This window comes from Podarcis muralis, chromosome 7 (assembly GCF_964188315.1).
Source record: "Podarcis muralis chromosome 7, rPodMur119.hap1.1, whole genome shotgun sequence".
In the NCBI taxonomy this organism is placed as follows: domain Eukaryota; kingdom Metazoa; phylum Chordata; class Lepidosauria; order Squamata; family Lacertidae; genus Podarcis; species Podarcis muralis.
In genome coordinates this window covers 56744647-56765549 of record NC_135661.1, presented here as the reverse complement: position 1 = coordinate 56765549, position 20903 = coordinate 56744647, and the positions used below count along the sequence as shown (strand labels likewise).

General features: G+C 44.9%; 1 protein-coding gene, 1 long non-coding RNA gene and 1 other non-coding gene across 4 annotated transcripts; 1 reads left to right on the top strand and 2 right to left on the bottom strand.

The window, feature by feature from the left end:
* The first annotated feature begins 2000 nt into the window (after nt 1-2000).
* On the top strand, nt 2001-19678 carry CETP (cholesteryl ester transfer protein). 2 transcript variants are annotated; one of them, XM_028739269.2, is made up of 16 exons: nt 2004-2258; nt 2500-2614; nt 5163-5297; nt 5621-5691; nt 5956-6043; nt 7797-7866; nt 8611-8671; nt 9916-10007; nt 12595-12774; nt 13606-13656; nt 13822-13992; nt 14796-14863; nt 15400-15442; nt 16191-16260; nt 17785-17870; nt 18965-19678. In XM_028739269.2, the coding sequence occupies exons 1-16, from the start codon at nt 2135-2137 to the stop codon at nt 19037-19039; spliced, it is 1500 nt and encodes a 499-aa protein (XP_028595102.2). In that variant the 5' UTR covers nt 2004-2134; the 3' UTR covers nt 19040-19678. The 2 variants fall into 2 exon arrangements, with proteins under 2 accessions (XP_028595103.2, XP_028595102.2); XM_028739270.2 differs by lacking the exon at nt 12595-12774 and having other exon boundaries at nt 2001-2258.
* LOC144328436 (uncharacterized) lies at nt 16174-20761 on the bottom strand. Its single transcript, XR_013393674.1, has 3 exons — nt 20624-20761; nt 20442-20522; nt 16174-16301 (listed from the first exon to the last, which is right to left on the bottom strand). It is a non-coding gene; the product is annotated as an uncharacterized LOC144328436 (long non-coding RNA).
* TRNAA-GGC (transfer RNA alanine (anticodon GGC)) lies at nt 17348-17421 on the bottom strand. Its single transcript has one exon. It is a non-coding gene; the product is annotated as a tRNA-Ala (tRNA).
* Nucleotides 20762-20903: the final 142 nt, after the last annotated feature.

Sequence of the window (20903 nt, the reverse complement as noted above, 5' to 3'; positions counted from 1 at the left end):
TTTGACTTGGACCCAAGGGTTAGCTTGTTAGCATGGATTAGTGCATCAGTCCCCAAACTCTGTCCCAGGAAAGGCCTGCATATGTACAGTGAGATATCATTCAGTTAAATACAGTGTTCTTAACGTGAGGCACGCTTTCGCTAATGGGGCCTCGCACTGCCGGCGTGCGACTTCCGCTCGCATCCTAGGGCAAAGTTGGCAACAAGGAGCATCTACTTCCAGGTTAGCGGAGCTTGTAACCCAAAGCATTGGTAAGGAGGACGGTACGTAACCTGAGGTTCCACTGTACTGTACTTAAATTTCATTCAAATACTTTCAGGGCCAGGTTATATTACCATTTCAGTCCAGGCTCTGGGCATCTTTTCCTCCACCCTTTGCTAAGCCTGAGGGAGCCAGTTTCTCTAGTAAAAGGTTGCCAGGAGTCATTCACCTCTTTTGGCTCAGGATATCTTAGCAGAACACAGCAACAATTGGAGCTGGATCTGCATGGAGAGCCCATACACCCTGGACTCCACGGACAATGGAAAGGCTTTGCAGGAAGATAGTGGCAGATTTATAAACACCAAGCAGGGACAGTCTGAAACTCTCAGTCAAGTTAGCAATCAAGAAGCCATTGATGGCAGGAAGAGAGATAAGGCCTATTCTTGTGCAAGCCTTTTTCTGCTGGAACTGAGAATGCTTTTTTCAAATCACGTTGCTGAAATTCCTGGAAGTTCCCAATTGCAGTTTTTCCAAGAAAGAAATGCTAGACAATCCACATGGTGTGTCATTTATTTAGTGTGCTGCTTTCCATCAGAAGTGACCCCAAAACAGTTTGCGTACAACAATAAAACACCACCAACAAAATACATAAAATGCAATTAAAAATAGTAAGAAAACAATAGCAATCTGTATAAGGGTGTAAAGAAGGGTGAAACTGAACTAGGTTTTGCCTCCAACACTTGAGAAACAGGTGAATCTTCACCCTTTGAGGGAAGCCTGTTAGTATTATAACCGTTAGTGTTGTAGTCAAGGGAATCCCACAACTGGGGTGCTGCCACAAAGAAGGTCCTGTTCCACCAAAAAAAAGTGCAAGTAGATAGCAAGTGAATAGGTACCACTCCGGCAGTAAGGTAAATGGCGTTTCTGTGTGCTGCTTTGGTTTTGGTGTTAAGTTGCACCAGAAGCAGCTTAGTCATGCTGGCCACATGACCCGGAAAAACTGTCTGAGTGGGAAAGTCAATTCACCTGACGTTGAATTGGGATGTGAATTTTTGGAGAGCTGTGTTCATGATGAAAGCATAGTTGCAGCTCACAAAATATGATTGCTGGGTATCTGCTGATTTTGTCATTGTGTGTTATTTTGATTCATTTATTCTATACGTTGAACTTTTGTGTATTTTACTTTTGTTTTAATATGTTGTCCATGACTTTGTGGGCCTTTGGACCAGAAAGCAGTAAATAAATAAACCATAGCAAAACATGCACAAATGGATGTTACACGAACCACAATTTAAGAAGGAAATTGACAACCTTTGTGCCTGTTTTAGGGGCTTCCCATTGAGAGATCTGGTTGGCCACTGAGAGAACAGAGTGTTTGGCTTCCCCAACATGATGCCCTCCAGATGTTTGGGACTATAACTCCCATCAGCAGCAGCAGCCAGCATGTTGGGCGGAGGGGAGTTGACATCCAAAACATCTGGAGCCTGCTGTAGAGACTTGGAGAATATCCACATCATGCCTTTTAAGTACAATACTTAAGTACAAAGAATCCTGGGAGCTGTAGTTCCCTCCTACAGAGCTATCATTCCTAGCACCCTTAACAAACTACCTTCCCAGGATTCTTTGGGGAAAGTCACATGCTCTCAATGTGTGTTGGATGTGCAGAGATTTTAGTTAATTCATATTTAGCTCCAGATGTCTCTAGACAGGCAAAGTCATGGTTGTGCATGGGTTAAGTGGACTGCAAGAACGTGAGGAAAACAAAGAGGCTGGTCTGGAGCAAGGAAGTGGGTCATGTCCTGCCTGAGGAGGAGTAGAGAGCCATGGGGAGTACAAGGGAGGCAGCTACCTTTCTGGTGGGGACAGTGGAAGGCGGTTGCTCCTGGGATTTGCAGCTCGAGGGCATTCTGCCTTTGGCAAGTATCAGAAAAGGATGGCAAGGATCCTGATTATGTTAGTGAGTCTGCTCAGCAGCTCGTTGGCTTGCAGTGCTGAGCCATCATCTTACAGCGACACGAGTGTTGTCTTCCGAATGACGAAGCCAGCTGTACTAGTGCGTAAGTCATTACAGTTCTCTCACTCTCTCCCCGTGTGTGTTTATAATATCAGTTACCTTTGCTTTTGCTGTCCCCAGTCTGGTGCCCTCCAGATGTTTTGACCGATGACTCTCACTGGCCCCAGCCATCTCTGGAGGCACCGTGTTAGGTGTGGCACGCTGGCGCTGAATTGTGGGGTGAAATCAGTTCTGCTGATAGCACCGTTGTCCCTCACAGCTGTGATCATATTCTCTCTTGGCAGTCAATGAGAAAACTGCTCATGTCATACAGACAGCCTTCCAGCATGCAGACTACCCAGACATCAAGGGGGAGAAGTCTGTGCGGTTTCTTGGGAAGATTGCCTATGGATTGAAAAAGTAAGTGTGGCTCTACTTAAGCTCCCTTATTTATATCTCTCCACATAGCTGCATCTGTATTCCATTTTTTTTAAGTCCTTATGATTATTTGCCAACATTTTAGTGTGATTCTCTTAAAACAAACATTTTATACACACTTTTGCCTAGCATATATATTTTGCAAATATTTTCCCCCAATATAATTTATTTATAAAAATGATTTAAATAATAGAATCATAGAATTGTAGAGTTGGAAGGGACATCTAGTCCAACCCCTGCAATGCAGGGATCTTAACTAGATCATACAATATAGATGGCTATCCAGCCTCTGCTTAGAAACATCCAAGGAAGGAGAGTCTACCACCTCTCGTGGGAGTCTGTTCCACTGTCAAACAGCTCTTACTGTCAAAAAGTTCTTCCTGATGTTTAGTCAGTATCACTTTTCTTGTGACTTGAATCCATTGGTTTGTGTCCTGCCTTCCAGAACAGGAGAAAACAAGCTTGTTCCATCTTCCATGTGACAGCTCTTAAGATATTTGAAGATGGCTATCATATCTCCTCTGAGTCTCCTCTTCCCAGGCTAAACATGCCCAGCTCCCTCAACCATTCCTCATGAGGCTTAGTTTCCAAACCCATGATCATCTTGGTCACCTCCTCTGCACATGTTCCAGCTTCTAATATCCTTCTTAAATTGTGGTGCCCAGACGTGGACGCAGTACTCCAGGTGTGGTGTGACCAAGACAGAATACCACTATTTTGGGGGGTGGGGACAGAGCTATTTATAACAATTACAGTGGTACCTTGGGTTAAGTACTTAATTCGTTCTGGAGGTCTGTTCTTAACCTGAAACTGTTCTTAACCTGGAGCACCACTTTAGCTAATGGGGCCTCCCGCTGCTGCTGTGCCGCCAGAGCACGATTTCTGTTTTCATCCTGAAGCAAAGTTCTTAACCCAAGGTAATATTTCTCGGTTAGTGGAGTCTGTAACCTGAAGCATATGTAACCTGAAGCGTATGTAACCCGAGGTACCACTGTATATGTAAAATAATACCATGAACACCATTTAAAATGTTAAAATCAGAAATCAGCTCTTATGCATTTTATCATGCACTTTTATATTAAAATGCATTTTTTGTACCTTATTTTCACAAACATGTGCTAATTGTGTGAGTTTGTGTTTGCATTTTTGCTCTCACTATTTGTTTGGAGAACTGTATTGCAAAATTCATAAAACTGCAAATTCTGAAGGATGGGTCTGGTTTTGGTTTGTATCTTGTTTCAGAAAGTGCACATTTGGTAGATTTGCCTTTAAATATGAACTAGGTCCAATTTCTTTGCCAGCCTTCACCTTGCCTTAAAATAGGGCTCTTAAAAAGTTGCTGCACCATATCCCAGGTCAGACTATTTGCCAGATTACAGTGCTGTATATTCCAACTGGCAGAAGCCCTCCAGTTCCTCAAGTAGAGGCCTATCCCATCTGCTCCTCGTTGGTCTTCAGCTACTAGGTTTGAGCCCATGCTTTGGATCACAACAGCAGCAGCACCTCATAGAAATGGATAGTAAAAAAAGAGAAAGAAGTGGGTCCCCAATCTCCTTCATGCACAAATACCTGGTAGCATTTTACTAGCTGCTGAAGGATGGGAATTGCTGCCAGATGGAAAACTGTTCAGGTCTGCCTTTACAAATTGGCTTGCTATGATTTGGGAGGTAGCTTTAACAGAATGTTTAACACAGCATGGCATAATGGTAAGAGATCAAGCTACCACAAAACAAAACAAAATAACCTTTTGGTGCTACCTGGTTTTTGTTCATTTCCTATGCCAATAAATCTGCATTCCCAATTAAACCACCTGCAACACAACTACTCATATGGAGAGATTTTGTCTCTTTATTTTAGTACCGCATACTGAAAATATGTCTGTTATGTGGTTGAATGATGGTACTCCACATTTTGTTTGCCCTTAATATATGTTTACTGAAATTCAATGCAACACATATGTTGTTTTTTTTAAAAGGGAGAGAGAAAAGAAATGTGCCAAGTGTGAGCTGGGTGCTTTGCTGGAAGAGAAGGTGTAATAGCTTCAGCCCCACCTATCCACATTTTGACTTATTTGATTATTAATTTCTGGATTGAGCAGAGCAGCCTGTCCTGGAAGAGTGACATGGGGGGGGGGGGTGTCTCTAGGGAAGAGGAAGCTCACCAAATGCAGGAGGCAAACACTTGGAGGAATGTGATACTCAGAAGCAGAAGCGCTTCTTTGCTAGCTGGGGCTGATGGGAGCTGCAGTCGAAAACATCTGGAAGCTCAGGGAAGGCTGGTGCCAAAGGCTATGATAAGATGTGCAGGACTTTAGACCATGACTGTGTCACTTCCATATATGATGTGTTGTGCGTGACCCATAGCTAAAGCTACCATGCAGGATTACACTAGCAATGGGAGGGCTTGGATGTGGTCAGTGAGTGCATCTGATCCCAAGGGGACCTGGCGGTGTCTATGTGCCTCGTCCAGCGAAAGAGCCCAGCCTGCTTCAATTCTACTAAGCCAGCCATTCTTTGCTTCCCTTCTGCAGCATCCATATTGGAGAACTGATGATAGAAAACACCACAGTTGACCTCAAGGAGGACGACGCCATCGACATCGGAATTCAGAATGTTTCTGCTTCCTTCCAAGGAACCCTCAGCTATGGCTATGTGGGTGGCTGGCTGTGAGTATTTCCAGAGAAGTCCGCATCTGCCAGTTTGGTCCTTTGGGGAGGGGAGGTGATGCAGGTGTGAAAATGGAAGCATCAGCTTTGCATTTACCACACAACCCCCGACTGCATCACATCCAAACAGCACGATGTTGGCTGGCACAGAACCTAATGTGTGCAGTAGCGCATGTGCTCTGCTCCAAAAACGCCATCCTTCCTGGTTAATTCTACCTGTGTTCCACATGTCCCCAAAATATCACACTGACATTCTATCTGAGAGCACCTCTGCAACAGATGTTGTTGTTTGGTGATTATCATTGTTAAAAATATTGTCACAGGGTGAAGCTCATCCATTCTATTGACTTCGAAATTGAGTCATCCATTGATCTGCAGATAAACGTTAAATTGTGTAAGTAGCGGAATATTCTTGGCTATTGAGACTGGTTAGAATGAGGGCTTAATATATGCAAGAGGCAGCAGGTGGGTGTCTCCTTGAGATGAGATTCAGAGGGAGTGGTTAAGGAAAGCCAGTTTCTCCTGTGATGTAAAGTCTCGTTTATTATCTCTGGTTTACGACCCCCTTCCTGGAAAACTGGGGGAAACTATTGGAAGGGAGTACCCAACTGACTCCTGGTTCATAATAACTTGAGGCATTTGCTTCTCTATTGGACAGTGTCGGATGACGGGCGTGTGATAGTGGACACCTCGGACTGTTACCTGACTTTCCACAAGCTGACCCTGCATCTACAAGGAGACAAAGAGTATGCTTCATTATTTGAAATCCACACCAGGGTTTAGTAGTGCCTGACTTTCACTTGAAGGACTCCCATATTCATCAGGCTAGAAACATAAGAAACTGTCTTATACTGAGCCAGAGCATTGGCCCATCAAGCTCAGTGCTGTCCACATTGACCAGCAGCTCTCAAGGGTTTCAAGTTCTCTCCCAGCCCTACCCTGGGGATTGAATCTGGGACCTTTTGGTGTGCTCTATCACCAAGCTACAGTCTTTCCTTGTGTAGTCTTATGTAGCTGCTTTGCCACTATCAACCTCCCATTTTGCTGACCCATGAAATTAGAAGCCTAAAAGCCAAACTTCCCATAAGATTAAGCACATCATTGGCAGTTAGTTTCAATTAATAACCTGTGCAGAGGTGTGGGAATGTTGTGGACAGTAGGAGAGGATATATTGATTAAATATTATCCTTTCTCTCTCATGCTAGTGAGTCGGTAGCAGAGTACGTTCCCCAGTATATTGCAGGAACCTAGTAAAGAGATTCATTTGAATCTCTTTACTTAAGCAATCCAGTCTGGCTTGTCCAGATTGTGTTTATTCCTGGTAAATCCCCTTTGTTCCGCTTAAAAAGAATAAAGACACAACTCTCCTTTCTTAAAAGTAATGATAAGAAGTTTACTTACATTCAGTTCACAGTGGTTCCCTGAAGGCAGACTTTAGCTTGAAGTTACAGAAGAGAGTTTGAGTTCATTCCATATGAGAATGAGCCCATGTGCTGCTGGCTGAGAGCCAGCACAGAGCAAAATAGCATCAGTATCAGAAGAGAGCAGCAAAAGAGGAAGATGGCTGTGTGACTGGTCCTTTTACAGGGTCTCACAGGGTCATGACCATCTACCTGGTCACACGTGGGGTGGGGGTGGGGAGATGCTCCAGACAGGTGTGACAGGAAGTCCTCCTGGCTGGAGTAACATCCCCCTGTGTGTCCACTCTGGGCAAACAGGAAATGTTGTATTTGACTGCTACAGTGATGCCACATCCCACAAGAAGGGCATTTTCTTCATGATCCTGTTGCATGGGAAGGGGAGGTTTCACACTTACAGGCTGGTCCTGACTGAAATTCTGCCTCAGAATTGAGGGTTCCACATTTGCTGCTTGAAAACAAAAACAGAGAGACATTCTAATTTTTTTGTGTTTAGCAGTACCTCAAGACTGGCCTTGAGCATCTTTTAAGATAAATCTTATTAAGAAGGTCTGTCCAATACATTTTTCTGCCCAGAGCAAAGTACAAGATGGCAGCCCCTCCCAATCCCACACCCAGAAGTCCACTAGACTGACAGCTGAATCTGACCTCAACACTACTGATGGGCCTGCATACACCACCACACCTGAGGCAGCAGGTTGTGTCTGATGGGCAGTGGAATGGTTGGGAAGTGGCTTATGAGGAGCAGTCGAGGGTCTGCCACCCCAGCCCCACAGCTTCTGTCACCTGAGGCAGGCGCCTCACTTTGCCTAATGGTAGAGCAGGCAGTGCTCTGCAAGGCTTACTTGCTTGCCCTGACTTCTAATCTCCAGGGTGAATTAGGCTTTGGAAGCTTTAAGGTGAAAGGTGCTCTTGATTGTTAGCATTTTGATCATCTTTGCATTTGGATTTTATGTTTAGATTTTCTCTTTATGTTGTAGCTTGCTTAGAGCCCATTAGATAGAGTAGGACAAAAAATCCAAATCCAAATGTGTTGTAATAATGAACTTCTTGAGCTCACATCCAGTCTTTCTCCATGCAGCCCAGGATGGCTAAAACAGCTTTTTACAAACTTCATCTCGTTTACTTTGAAGCTCGTTCTCAAAAACCAGGTAAGAGACATGGAAGGGTAATTGACACAGGGCTGATGTATGCTAAATGTCATGCATGCTGGGCAATTGATTAATCAGGCTGCACTATGGCAAATGAAGATATGGAAAGACCTAATTTACATGATCTTAATGAAACCATCATTTATCTGGCTTTCCTTTTAAAAAGTGACTCGGGGTTTAGCTTTCAAGTCCTTGGGAAACAATAAAAGAAGTGCCGTTTCCTTGCAGACTGCAGTCTCTGCCTCAGCCTCCTTTTAAACTATGGACATATTTCCAGGTGATTTTCACAAAAATATGCATTTTACCCTAGCATTGCATTTTTTGTACACATTGATTGGAGAACTGCATTGCAAAATCTTGAGAAGTGTGAATTTTGGAGGCTGTTTGTGTTTCATTTTGCATGTTGTTTTGGAAAGCGTGAATTCATAAATTTGTGTTTAGATGTGAACTGAATTTAATTCCTCCTCTGTCTCAATTCACACAATACTATTCAATGGTGCTGCTTCACACATCCATCTGTGAGTCATCTAGGAAACTGCCTTATGCTAGACCATCTAGCTTAGTATCTAGCTTAGTACTACTTACACTGACTGGCAGCAGCTCTCCAGGATTTCAGGTAGGGGTCTCTCCCAGTCCTAGCCAGAGATGCCAGAGACTGTACCTGGGATCTGCTTGTTGCTCCAATAATGAGCTACAGCCTTTCCCCAAACATGTGTTTGAACATCTCTTTTCCCTCTTTTACAGGTGTGTAAAGAAATTAACTATATTTCTCAGCTACTGGCAGATTACGTGCATGAGACGTCAGGTAAATCTCTGTTCACTTTTGTTGCTGTTCCATTTCTAAAAATTATTATTAAAAGCTCTTACTCCTCCATTTATATAACAGTCTCACATGGTATGTATAGTCTGCTGCTATAGCCTTCAGGGCTACACTTCAGTCCACACACTTTGCATCTGCACCCAACTGGATTTCAAATGTCCTTAGCTAGAAAATAGAAAAAAGTAAAGTAGCAGGGTAGGCTGGGACAGATCCTGCAGCCCGCCGCATCTCCCTGGAAGCCTAAATTTAAGGCCCACTGGCCATGAAAGGGATGGAGTAATATATTCTAAAAGACTTGTGGGAGTATCCTGCAGGGGATAAGATGCATTTGGGTCATGCTTTGCTTGAACACAAGGAAATGCCCCCACCAAAAACAATCCCCTGGCTCCAAAACATGGCCAAAAATATGACATTTAGGTCAAAATGACCTAAACTTCCCTATGAAGGAATGTTGCAGCATTTGGGACTTCTTAGTTTAGAGAAGAGGCAACATGATAGAAGAAGAAGAAGAGGAGTTTGGATTTGATATCCCACTTTATCACTACCCGAAGGAGTCTCAAAGCGGCTAACATTCTCCTTTCCCTTCCTCCCCCACAACAAACACTCTGTGAGGTGAGTGGGGCTGAGAGACTTCAAAGAAGTGTGACTAGCCCAAGGTCACCCAGCAGCTCCATGTGGAGGAACGGAGACGCGAACCCAGTTCACCAGATCAGGAGTCTACCACTCTTAACCACTACACCACACTGGCTCTTATGAAGTTTATGAAATTATGTATGACATGGGGAAAGTGGCTAGGGAAAAGTTTTTCTCCCTATCTCATAACACTGGAATTTGGGGGCATCAAATGAAGCTGATTCAGGACAGATAAAAGGAAGACTTCTTCATGCAGCTCAGCATAGTTAAACTGTGGAATTTGCTCCTTCAGGAGGCAGTGATGGCAACCAACCTGGATGACTTTAAAAGAGGATTAGACAAATTCATGGAGGAAGAGGCTATCAATGGCTACTAGTTAAGATGGCTGTGCTCTGCCTCCACAGCTTTCAAATTTCAGTTGCTGGAAACCACAGGAGGAGCGGAGAGGGCTCTTGTGCTTGGGATCTGCTTGCGGGTTTCCAACAGGCATTGGGTTGGCCACCGTAAGAACAGGACGCTGGACTAGAAGGGCCATGGCTCTAACTTAGTAGGCTCCTCAACATATTCTAAAAGCTCACTCTTTAATTTTCTGGTAGCCAACTTCCTTAAAGATGGGGATATCGGAGTAGATATTTCTGTGACCGCATCTCCGGCAATCAAAGCAAATTACATCGAATCGCACCACAAGGTAAGACAATTCCCACAAAATAAACTTCCCTGTGTGAAGGAAAGGGCAATTGTTGATGACGCAAACCCTGCCTCTTTATAGTTGCTGCAGGTGAGAACCAGGTCACCTCCACACAATGGCTTCCCTCAAGAATCCTGAGAACAGTAGTTAAGGGTGCTGGGAAGTGTAGTTCTGAGGGATAAAATGACAGTTCCCATAATTCTTGGGGAGGGGAAGGGAAAAGCCATGTGCTTTAAATGTAGAGTGTGAGTGTTGACTAGAGGTGTTCTTAGGCTTCCAGTTAAGGACAGATGCTGCTACTAATGGAACTTAACTGCTCATTTTAATATAAAACACAATTGAGGACTAAGATGAGCAGGGCCAGAGGTAAAAGTGGGTGGAGCAATGGACACCAGAGGTTTATACACCTCTCTGCCCTCATTGAGGCAAGCAAGAGGGAGGATTGCAGTGGAAAGGCAATCCTGATGAGGCAGAAGTCCTGGAGGAGAGCCAGTGAGGGTGTGGCTTAGCAGGCCCCCACCAGGCTAGACAGAGAAGCCTAGACTCGAGGGCCACATTTGTCCTCTAGGACTGCAATTCCCACCTGTGGTCTAATATGCCTCTAGCCTTCTTCTCAGTCACAAAAATACAGGAGTTCCATGCAATTCCTGTGGAAGGTGGATGATTCCGTCCTATGATTCTGAACTCATCATTCTCCCAGTGCCCTTCTGTGCACAATGCCCCATTCAGCAGAAGTCTTGGTGTTTCTACCAACCAGGGCTGGCCCACCCATGGGGCCAGGAGAGGCAACTGCCTCGGGTGGCAGGGTCCATAGGGGCAGCAGATCCTGATCTATATATTTCTTTCCCTCTTGTTCCTGGTGTTGATACTCAACTCAACTCACCCCTTCTTCCCTGGCCAGGGGGAAGACCATTTTGTGGTTTGCCTCAGGTGCCAAAAGATATTGGGCTGGTCCTGTCACCAACCAATATGACGACAACAGCAAGGTTTCTTTAAAACAAACATACTTATTATGGCACAAGCTTTTCCGGACTATTGTCTGCTACTTCATCACTTGCATGAGGCATCATCCCTGGGGCCTCTAACTACATGGGATGTTAATGAGGTGATTAGCGATCATGCTATGTGATTTTTCTAAATTAAATACCAGGTGAAGAGGGAACAGTTGTTGCCAAGATTGCCCACAGGGTGTGATGAAAGGGAGGGTTTGTACTTTGCGTATGCTTAATTTCAGTTTGCGCTCACTCTGCTGTTTTTCTTTATATTTTTGTTCTTGCATGGTATTGAAGTGTCTTGTTTAATTTTTTTTTAAATTTCCAAACACAAGCAAAAGTGTTGGATGCATTTTCCTACACAGAGATTGTCGGTCCCTCTAGACATTGAGGTGTTTATGTGTGACTCCCACATTTCAATAACCCTTTTGCACTTACAAATGTTTTCTGGGGGCATACCAATTCAGTGCCTGTCCCATCACTTTCTGCTGAAATCACAAAACATTTTGTACTGCAGATGTTGTGGGTTGTGTTGTGTGTGTCCCATTTTTGTTGCTCTGTAGCACTGGGGTCACCCCTCCAGATGTCAATGATGCTGTTACACTGGGGAAGTATCGCAGAAGACCGAATACAGTGGTGCCTCGCAAGATGAAATTAATTCGTTCCGCAAGTTTTTTCTTCTTGCGAGTTTTTCGTCTTGCAAAGCACGGTTTCCCATAGGAATGCATTGAAAATCAATCAATGCGTTCCTATGGAAACCGACTTCAGACCAGGTCCGGGGACAGTCTGTCCCCTGACCTCTTCTGACGGCTGGGGGGGGGACAAGGGCTTTTCTTCCCACCCCCAGCATTTTAAAAAACCCCGGGACAGCGGAGGACTTCTCCACTGTCCCGGGGCGATTTTAAAATGCTGGCGGGCAGCAGCGAAGCCTCCGCTGCTGCCCGCCAGCATTTTAAAATCGCCCCGGGACAGCGGAGGACTTCTCTGCTGTCCCGGGACGATTTAAAAGCCCCCGGGAAGGCAGGCAGGGGGGAACAAAGACTTTTGCCCCCCGCCGGCCTTCAGAAGAAGTCCTGGACCTCTTCTGAAGGCTGGCGGGGGGCGAAAGTCTTTGCTCCCCCCCCCGCCTGCCTTCAAAAGCCGTCTGGGATAGCGGAGAAACGAAGGCTGGCGGCGGGAGGAGGTCTCTCCGCCCCGCCGCCAGCCTTTGGAGGAGGTCCGAGGACAGTGGGGAAGACGCGCTGCGCTTCCCCGCTATCCCGGAGATTTCCCTATGGGCTTTCGTCTTGCGAAGGAAGCCCATAGGGAAATTCGTTTTGCGAAGCGCCTCCAAAACGGAAAACCCTTTCGTCTAGCGGGTTTTCCGTCTTGCGAGGCGTTCGTCTTGCGGGGCACCACTGTACAGCAAAATGAGGTGTGGCGGGTCCAGAATGAATCCACTGCTAATGCACTATTGTTGTGTCAGTGGAATGTTGCAGAGAAACTCCCGTCTGGAGGAGCCCTGCCTCTCTGCAAGAAGCAGCCCCCTATCCTCAGAGGTACACAAGGAACACCTGCAGTTCATAAAGCCCACTCACATTTTCTTCTCTTGAAAGGGCCTCGTCGTGTACCAGAACCATTCAGGCATCTTCCATGACTCTGCCTTCACACCGTCTCTGCTGACTGATTCCAAAATGGTCTATTTCTGGTTTTCAGACCAAGTCCTCAATTCTGTGGCCTTGGCAACTTTTCTAGATAAGCGCCTGGAGTTAACACTCACAGGGGAAAAATTAAAGGTAATTTTTGCAGGTGGCCATTTGACTTGGCTTCACTTGTGGGGTTTGAATGGCAAGGCGTGGTCATCTCCTGCTAGCAAGAAGCACCAGTTTCACCCAGTTGGTTGGGCCTGGGAGCTTCTTATAGGGGGGCGGGGGTTGGGATTCAGGGCACAGCACCTCACCTCACCCACTCTGGCCTATCAAGGTCTCTCTTGCTAGTGTGGATGACCACCCTGTAGTTCCCCTCTTGGTCAGGTGGTGGTGCTTGGGGTCAGTTGCAGCCTCTAATCACCCAAGTTGCTGATTTAGTCCCTTTTGCCAGCTCAAATCAAGTGCTCAAAAGGGGCTCCCTTTTAAGGAGGGCAAAGGAAACAAACATAAGTTCATTCAACTCATTGCTTTTCCCACCCAACCTTTTATATATTCCACGTGTGTAAGACAACATACAATTTCTTCTTGTGCTTGGGACACATAAGCTGTGAATTTCCCTTTGGATGGATGTGCATTGGACACATTCGTTGTTTTTGTTGTATGATGGAAGATTCACCTCTTCACCTTGAGCTTTCCGTATGTGTGTGTTTGTGTGTGTACCCACCCAATTCGTGATTGCATATTGTTTTCACTGATTTTAATCTTGTATATTTATACATTGCTGTAACCTACCCTGGTGGTGGTGATGATGATGATTCCATGCATAGAAGAACTTAGTACATCAGAACTGCTGTGATTCCCACATTGCAGGGCTTGAACTAGATTGCCCTTTGCACCCTTCCCAACCCTACACTTCTGTGATGCTAGGAAATACAAGTACATTTTACTTCTTCATCTTTTGTGTCTTTTTTTTTAAAGGAAATGTTTGAAATTGAAGAGCTGAAAACTCAACAGGAGATTGTGCAAAAGGTAACTTTTGACCAAATCCCAACCTATCATTTGACGAGTAGGTAGCACATGGTATTGCCTGGATATTGCCTGAACTATTTTCAAGTCTGATTCTTCTTCTTCTTAAAACCAAGCTCTGTTGCTTGGCATCAGCAGCCACACTATGTCTGTCTTTATGCCCCCCAGATTTTTCGGGGTGCCTCCTACAACGACTCCCTGGCTAAGGTGTGGAGCCTGGACCCTCCTCAGATTATCCTCCAGCCCGAAGGAACCATTGTGAAGTCATCTGTGGCTGTGGAGCTCAGTGTTCCTCTGCAAGGCGAAGGTCCCCCCTCTGTAGCTTTGTATTTCGAAAAGGTAAGTGAATTTGCAGTTTGCATTTTGGAGACAGGAGCCAAAGGCCCACTGGTCACAAATCAGCCACCATTTGCAAGTGCATGTGATGTGGAACAAAGCGGGCGTCACGGAATGTAGGAAGCTGCCTTATCCAGAGCCAAAGCCTTGGTCTATCCAGCTCAGTATTGTCCACACTGGTTAGCTGGGGCTCTTTGGGGTTTCTGGAAAAATCTCCCTCAGTCTTACTTGGAGGTGCTGTAAATTGAACCTGGGACTTTCTGGGTGCAAAGCAGATGGTCTTGCATGGAGCTATGGCCTTACAATTCTGTTAGGATGCAGGTGGGCTCAGAGAATCAGGAAGAGAGCACTGCTGGGTCAGTCAGCTCAGGAGCTCTGCCATAAAGAGAACATCTCACCTGGGAGAGGGACAGTGGGAAAAGTGTCCCTGTGAATTCTCATTGATTTCTCAGCTGCTTTCAACTTTTATCACTCCAGCATGTAATTAAAAACCCTAAATTCTTCAATAAATCAGCTGTTGGATTGTCTGACGTGTTCTAACTTAATAGGTCAGTTTTTAAATATCTCCTGTAAATCTGTAATCATCCATTCATCAAGAGACGTGATTTATTTCCTGTCCCCCCCACAGTTCTTACTAATAAACATAAGAGCAGCTATTAATAAATTTACCATAATTTCTCTGTCCTCTTATAAAGCAATTTCTTTAATGTAACCAAAGTAACTAATAAAGTCGTGATTTCTAATGCATTCTATTTTTCTTTAAATGCACTCACAAACCTTTCCGTTCTGCCTTTCCCTCCCTGCAGGAAGTCACCGTCACAGTCCAAGCTTCGTATATGCAAAAAAACCTATACCTGCATCACTCCGAGGCCATGTATGTATTGCGCTTCCATTGTGCAGAGAGAGGATGGGGGCTTCCAGGTGGTCACTGTTTTGAGGTGGGATTCAATCACATACTGGCAACCTCAGGTGCCACAATTAAAGTTGGTTTGGGCACCCCCAAAAGCAGACCTTTTGTGATGAGAGAAGTGCCAGGGACATGCCCTGAGAAGCCTGGAATAACAATTGCTTGGCACAAGGATGCATAACCTCCCCACAAAAAAGAAAGCTGAATAAACAAGCCACCTGGAAGCATCTAAGGGAGATCCACACCATGCATTTAAAGTATACCCAATGCACATTTAAAGCATGCGACTCCCCCCCCCCCCAAATCCTGCAAACTGTGGTTTGTTAAGGGTACTGGGAACTGTGGGTCCAGGGCTACTCTAGTTCTCTGAATTCTTTGGGGAATTCATGTGCTTTAAATGAATGGGTGTAGCTTTGCCACTAGAGTGCCTGGGTATGCAAAAGGGACTGGGAAAGGTGCCTGCTCACACTTGCTTACACACTTGGCTTCGTATTTCCCCACAGGATAGAGATCAAAAAGCTTAAACGTGCCGCGGATATAGCTGTGGTGAGTATCCAGCATTCATGCTTTTGAGCTTAAAGTGTTGAGCTGAAACTAATCTTCCCCCTCCCACAAAGCTAATTTTTGCTCCATGAATTTCCTGTAAAATATTCTCTGGATGTACCAGTGAATCTATCAACCAAAGATGTTGCAGTAGCATCAGCACTAAGATAAATACCAAAAGAGTATCCAACCTGGCAGGGTTGTTGTGAGAATTGCTGAAAGAATATATGGGAAGGGTTTTAGCATTTCAAAGCAAAGCACATGCCAAGTGTCACAATTCTTCTGCCTTCTGCTGCTGGGAAAAATGGACAGGGGTTCACTCAAGATAAGCCCAGCTTGGCACCATAAAACAATCTTCTGCTTTAACAACCAAATTTGTCCAGGGATTGAAGCATTGGGAGGTTTTTGCATCCCCCACAGCACAAAGCCTTTTGCAGAAGCACAAATCATATTTTGTTTCAGTTACTGTATTATGTTTTGTTTGTATAATTAACAGAAAACTTCATTAAGGATATGCTTATACCTATATTTTAAAAAGCATAGGGTTGCACTGTCCACTATCTACAATCAATTGTTGGTCCGCCCTTCCCCAATCTGTACCCCAAATATTTTGGGGTACAGCTTCCATCAGCCCCAGGAAACATGTTGTAAAATGCCACATACATCAATGGCATGGGTAGAAATAATGAACTAGTAATAACAATAAAGACTTGTGCAATTAATGACTTTGCTTGCAACGTTTTAATTTCAGAATGATGAAACTCTAAAGCACATTTTGGAGAAAATCGTCTCAGTTGCCGGGATCCCAGAAGTGGTATCAAGTGAGTTGATTTTCTATGTGTCAGTGTAGCAGCTCTGAGTCCTGAGTGGCAGGAAAGCAAAACAAGTGTGTTGGTGAGGGAATTCACTTCAGTGGAACTTGGCTCAGAAATGACTTCCCAGGGCTCTTTTAAAAAAAAAACCCAAGTTGCAGGTCTTTGAGCCAACAACATACCCCTGTTGCTCTGTTTCTGAGATCTCCTGCGTGAACACAGATGGCTTCCCCACACTTCCTCTTGTCTTGCTGCTTTCCCCTGGGGGAAACTGCTCTTTAGTGCTCAATCAAAGCAAATGGCAATTCGGGTTTTCTCCGGATGGATGTTTGCTCTGATTTAACACTAAAGAGCAGGTTTTCCCTGGGAAAGAGGGGCAGGCTCTTCTCGTGGCCTATCTGGCGATGTCAGGGACTGAACCTAGAACCTTGTGCACACAAAGTATGTGCCCTTCCCCCAGTGGCAGACCTATATTTGTGGGTCCCTGAAGCTTGACCTGTTACCAGCAGTGAGGTCTAGGAAACTATTGTTCTCTTTTTCGGTAGGGTTGTTTACCACAACCTCTTCAACATCTGTGCTACTGACTCTCAAACTTTGGGATTGTTGAAATATATACAACAACAAAAATAATCTATTTGAGTCTTGTGACTCAAATGGTGTCTTCTAGACCAGTGTTTCCCAACCTTGGGCCTCCAGCTGTTTTTGAACTACAATTCCCATCATCCCTGACCACTGGTCTTGCTAGCTAGGGATGATGGGAGTTGTAGTCCAAAAACAGCAGGAGGCCCAAGGTTGGGAAACACTGTTCTAGACCATATATATATATATATATATATATATATATATATATATATATATGGCAATGTGGTCTAAAATCACTTCTGGGGCCCCTCCAGGATTAGGGCCCCTGAAGAGTAAGTTTACTTAGTTTCATAGTAGATCCCTGCCCCTGCCTTCCACTCAGTTATGACCCCAAAAACAGATGAAACTTCCTTATACAGTGTCAGATCAACTGGCCCATCTAGCTCAGAACTGTCCACAATGACTTGTTGCAGCTCTCCACGGTTTCAGGAACAGAGTCTTTCCCAGCCCTACCAGGAGATGCCAGGGATTGAACCTGGAGCCTTCTGCATGCCAAGCAGAGGCTCTACCTCTGAGCTACAGCCTTCCCCAAGAAGGACCCCGCTTCTGTAAAACTAAATGGTGGTGGTGAAGAATTCCATTTCTTACCCACCTTTCACCATGAGATCCTAGGGCAGCAATTTAAAAATACAATCTTAAAATTAATTTATTTTATAACAAATTACAATAAAAAGACAGGGTGGGGCCTAAATTATACACATCTCAGCAGAGCATGACTTTTTACCTCATTATGTTGCACAAGCTTCATGGGAGGCAGGTGCAATGTAACATTTGTTAGCATCAGTCCCAGAAAACTTCCCTGCCCCAAACAACCACCACTACTTACCCATTGCTGCAAACCATGGTTATTACTGTGACATCAGACAAATCTGGTTCAATTTGGTTTCACAGGATTTGAGAGGGACATAAGTTCCCTGTTGAGCAGCAAAGGACTCAACCATTTCGACATCATTGATCCTGAGATAGTAACCAAAAAGGCAAGTACAGTTTGATGTATTGGGGCTTATATATCACCCAGCACTATGTCAGTGACCAAACAGCAAAAATATTTTGTGCTTGGCCCTTCCATAGCAGTGGAAAATCCAGGGCGCCCATAAAAGGGTTGATTTTATTTGGAAGACAGATTCCTGAGCCAATAGTACAGCGGGGTGCAGAACCAAGCACACTGGCTGTACCAGATTCATAGTGTGTCAAAAGTGCCTTGGCCCAGTATACCTGAAGGAGCGTCTCCACACCCATCGTTCTGCCCAGACACTGAGGTCCAGCTCCGAGGGCCTTCTGGCGGTTCCCTCACTGCGAGAAGTGGGGTTACAGGGAACCAGGCAGAGGGCCTTCTCGGTAGTGGCACCCGCCTTGTGGAACACCCTCCCATCAGATGTCAAGGAAATAAACAACTATCTGACTTTTAGAAGACATCTGAAGGCAGCCCTGTTTAGGGAAGTTTTTAATGTTTGATGTTTTCTTGTGTGTTTAATATTCTGTTGGGAGTCGCCCAGAGACGGGTGGGGTATAAATGATTTGTTGTTGTTGTTGTTATGATATGTCCCGGGCTGCGTGTGTCAACCTATAGGGCCGGCCCTGGATGTTTTGCCATTAGAGGCAGAACAAAAATTGCTGCCCCTGCCTCCTCTGCTGCACGCCCATTGCCATGTGCCCACCTGCCACACACCCACTGTTGTGTGCGCACATGCCGCCAGGCACACAGCACCGGAAAGAGGAGGAGGCTGATAAGCACAGCAGGTGATAAGCAACACACTCCTTGGAGACTGGATCTGCTGCCCCTCCCAGCCATCCAAAGCCTGCCCCCCTGAGGCGGCTGCCTCACCTTGCCTCATGGGGTGGCTGGCCCTGGCCAACTGGTTTAGAAATGTTTCTTTGGTGCTTCTGCACTGCACTGAGTTTGACACTTTTGCACTTTTGATGCCCAGAGCATTCCCTGCCCGAAAACTGGGCTGGATGTTTCTGTTGTTGCTCTATCAGTTGTTGTCCTGTCTGTAGGCAAAGGTGTGTCCTACCGCCCTGTAAATTTTCCAGTTTGCCCACTTCATCCTGCACTTTTTCCCCCATCCAGGGACACTTAATTCTCCAGATGGACTTTGGCTTCCCACACCATTTGCTTGTAGAGTTTCTGAAGACTACTTTGTAGAAGGAAGAGGAGAAAGAAAAATAAAGGTGATCCAGGTGTATGAGCAATCTGGATGCCCAAGAGATCTGGTGATCCATTTATTTCCATCTCCTTCCCTGTGATCCCAGATGGATTTCCTGCCAGGACTGAGGCTCTGTCTGCGAGTTTTCTCCTTGACTGTCTCCTGCAGGATAAACTCTCTTGGAAAAGCTCTGGCAATCCCTGGCTCTTAGTGTGACAAGAAGCTGAGTCTCCACAGCCGGAGCACAGTGCTTCAAAAAGGGATCGACACCCCCTCCCTACAGTGTTGAGCCCGTCTATATTGGATGTGTGATCAGCTTTCTCCAACCAGGACAACAGCTCCCACAGGGGGAAAACATGAGCCTGGCTTGCTGGCTTCCATTTTCATGACGCCCCCAAACCCCATTTGGGAGTCAGTTTATGTGCATTGCTTAACTGCCACAATGACAGCAAGCTTTAGGAAATGGCCTCAATAATCTTGTCATTATGCACCTGAGTGTCTTGCCTTCTCAGACCACTCTGGGTCAGAGAAAGGACACCTTTCCACCAAATTCTGGAAAACTTTCTTTCTTTTTTCATTTGAATGCCATGTGCTTCTTTTGTTTCCTAAAAATAAACCTGGTTTTCTGTTTTACTGCATTGCTGTGCCTGTTGTTGTCTAAACCTCCTTGTATATCCTCTGTAATCCCTCGTACTTACTAGGGAAATTTAGGTACCTCCAAAGGCCTAAAGAGCTGTTTAAAGTCCTGATTTTCAGGGGGTTTGACTAGGTGAACTTTTGGGTCCCTCGCAACTCTACAGTTCTGCAATTCTATGAGGTTACCTGACTCGTCTTGGTGAGGGCAGGGTCAGCAGAGGGAATTACAGTTTTGGAGAGCTTTGGAGTTTTTTATGGGAACTGGTTGTAGATCCAAGAGGAGAAAGCTAACTGCAAAAACAAAACAAAAGCACCCCACTACTCTGTGTGGTTCTGACTTTCCCTACCAATATATCCTGCTTCAGAAAAGAAAGATCATCAGCTTTCCTTTTTCACATTTCTCCTCCACAAATCAAAAATACATCAGTCCTTGGTCTTAAAAAGGTCCTGCTCCAGGGAATACTTCTAGATCCCCCTAGAATTTGAGAAACCCAAACTAGTATTATTTAATATGTTTCTAGATAGAAATTTAAATATCATTCCTAAAGATCTAAGTCTTCACACTGTTGAGTCATTTCCTTCTGATTGCATGAATGGGTGCAGCTCAGAAGTGGAAGTTGCTTCAGAACATAAATATCGACCAGAGGGACCAAAAGATTTGGCAATGTGATCTTTTAGAGAAATCAACACAAATACTAAGGGGTAACCAGGGGGTAAAAGATAATGGAACCATTCAAGAAAATATGGAAGGCGCTCATTGCTTACACAAGTATAAAGGATGATGTCTGCCTTCTGCCTCAATGTAACTCTTGATTATGGAACTTTTTAGTTATTTTCTCTCTTCATCTACAAATATCAAAAAGAAAATTTGAAGCAGAAAGAAAGTGTTAAGATTATCAGTAAGTAGAGATACCGTGCTGTCTTAAGCCTGTCATGTTAATACTCACCCTTTGCATGTTTCCTTTAACCTGTATCTTTTCTTTTTAAAAAAGTTATATATGCCCAACCTCAGGAAGGTGTGCTGAAGCATGCCTGGATAAGCCTGCACTGATCCAGCTGGGCAAAGTTGGTGCGCATTGGCTGGGCTTGCCTTAAATCATTCAGAGATACTGAGCTGAGGGCAGCCTGGTCTGCCTTACAAACACATGATTTCCTAGCAATGCCTTGCCTATTTCTGGCTAGGCCTTTCAACTGTAGCCCCAGTGAAGTTTCACTTTCGGATTCAAG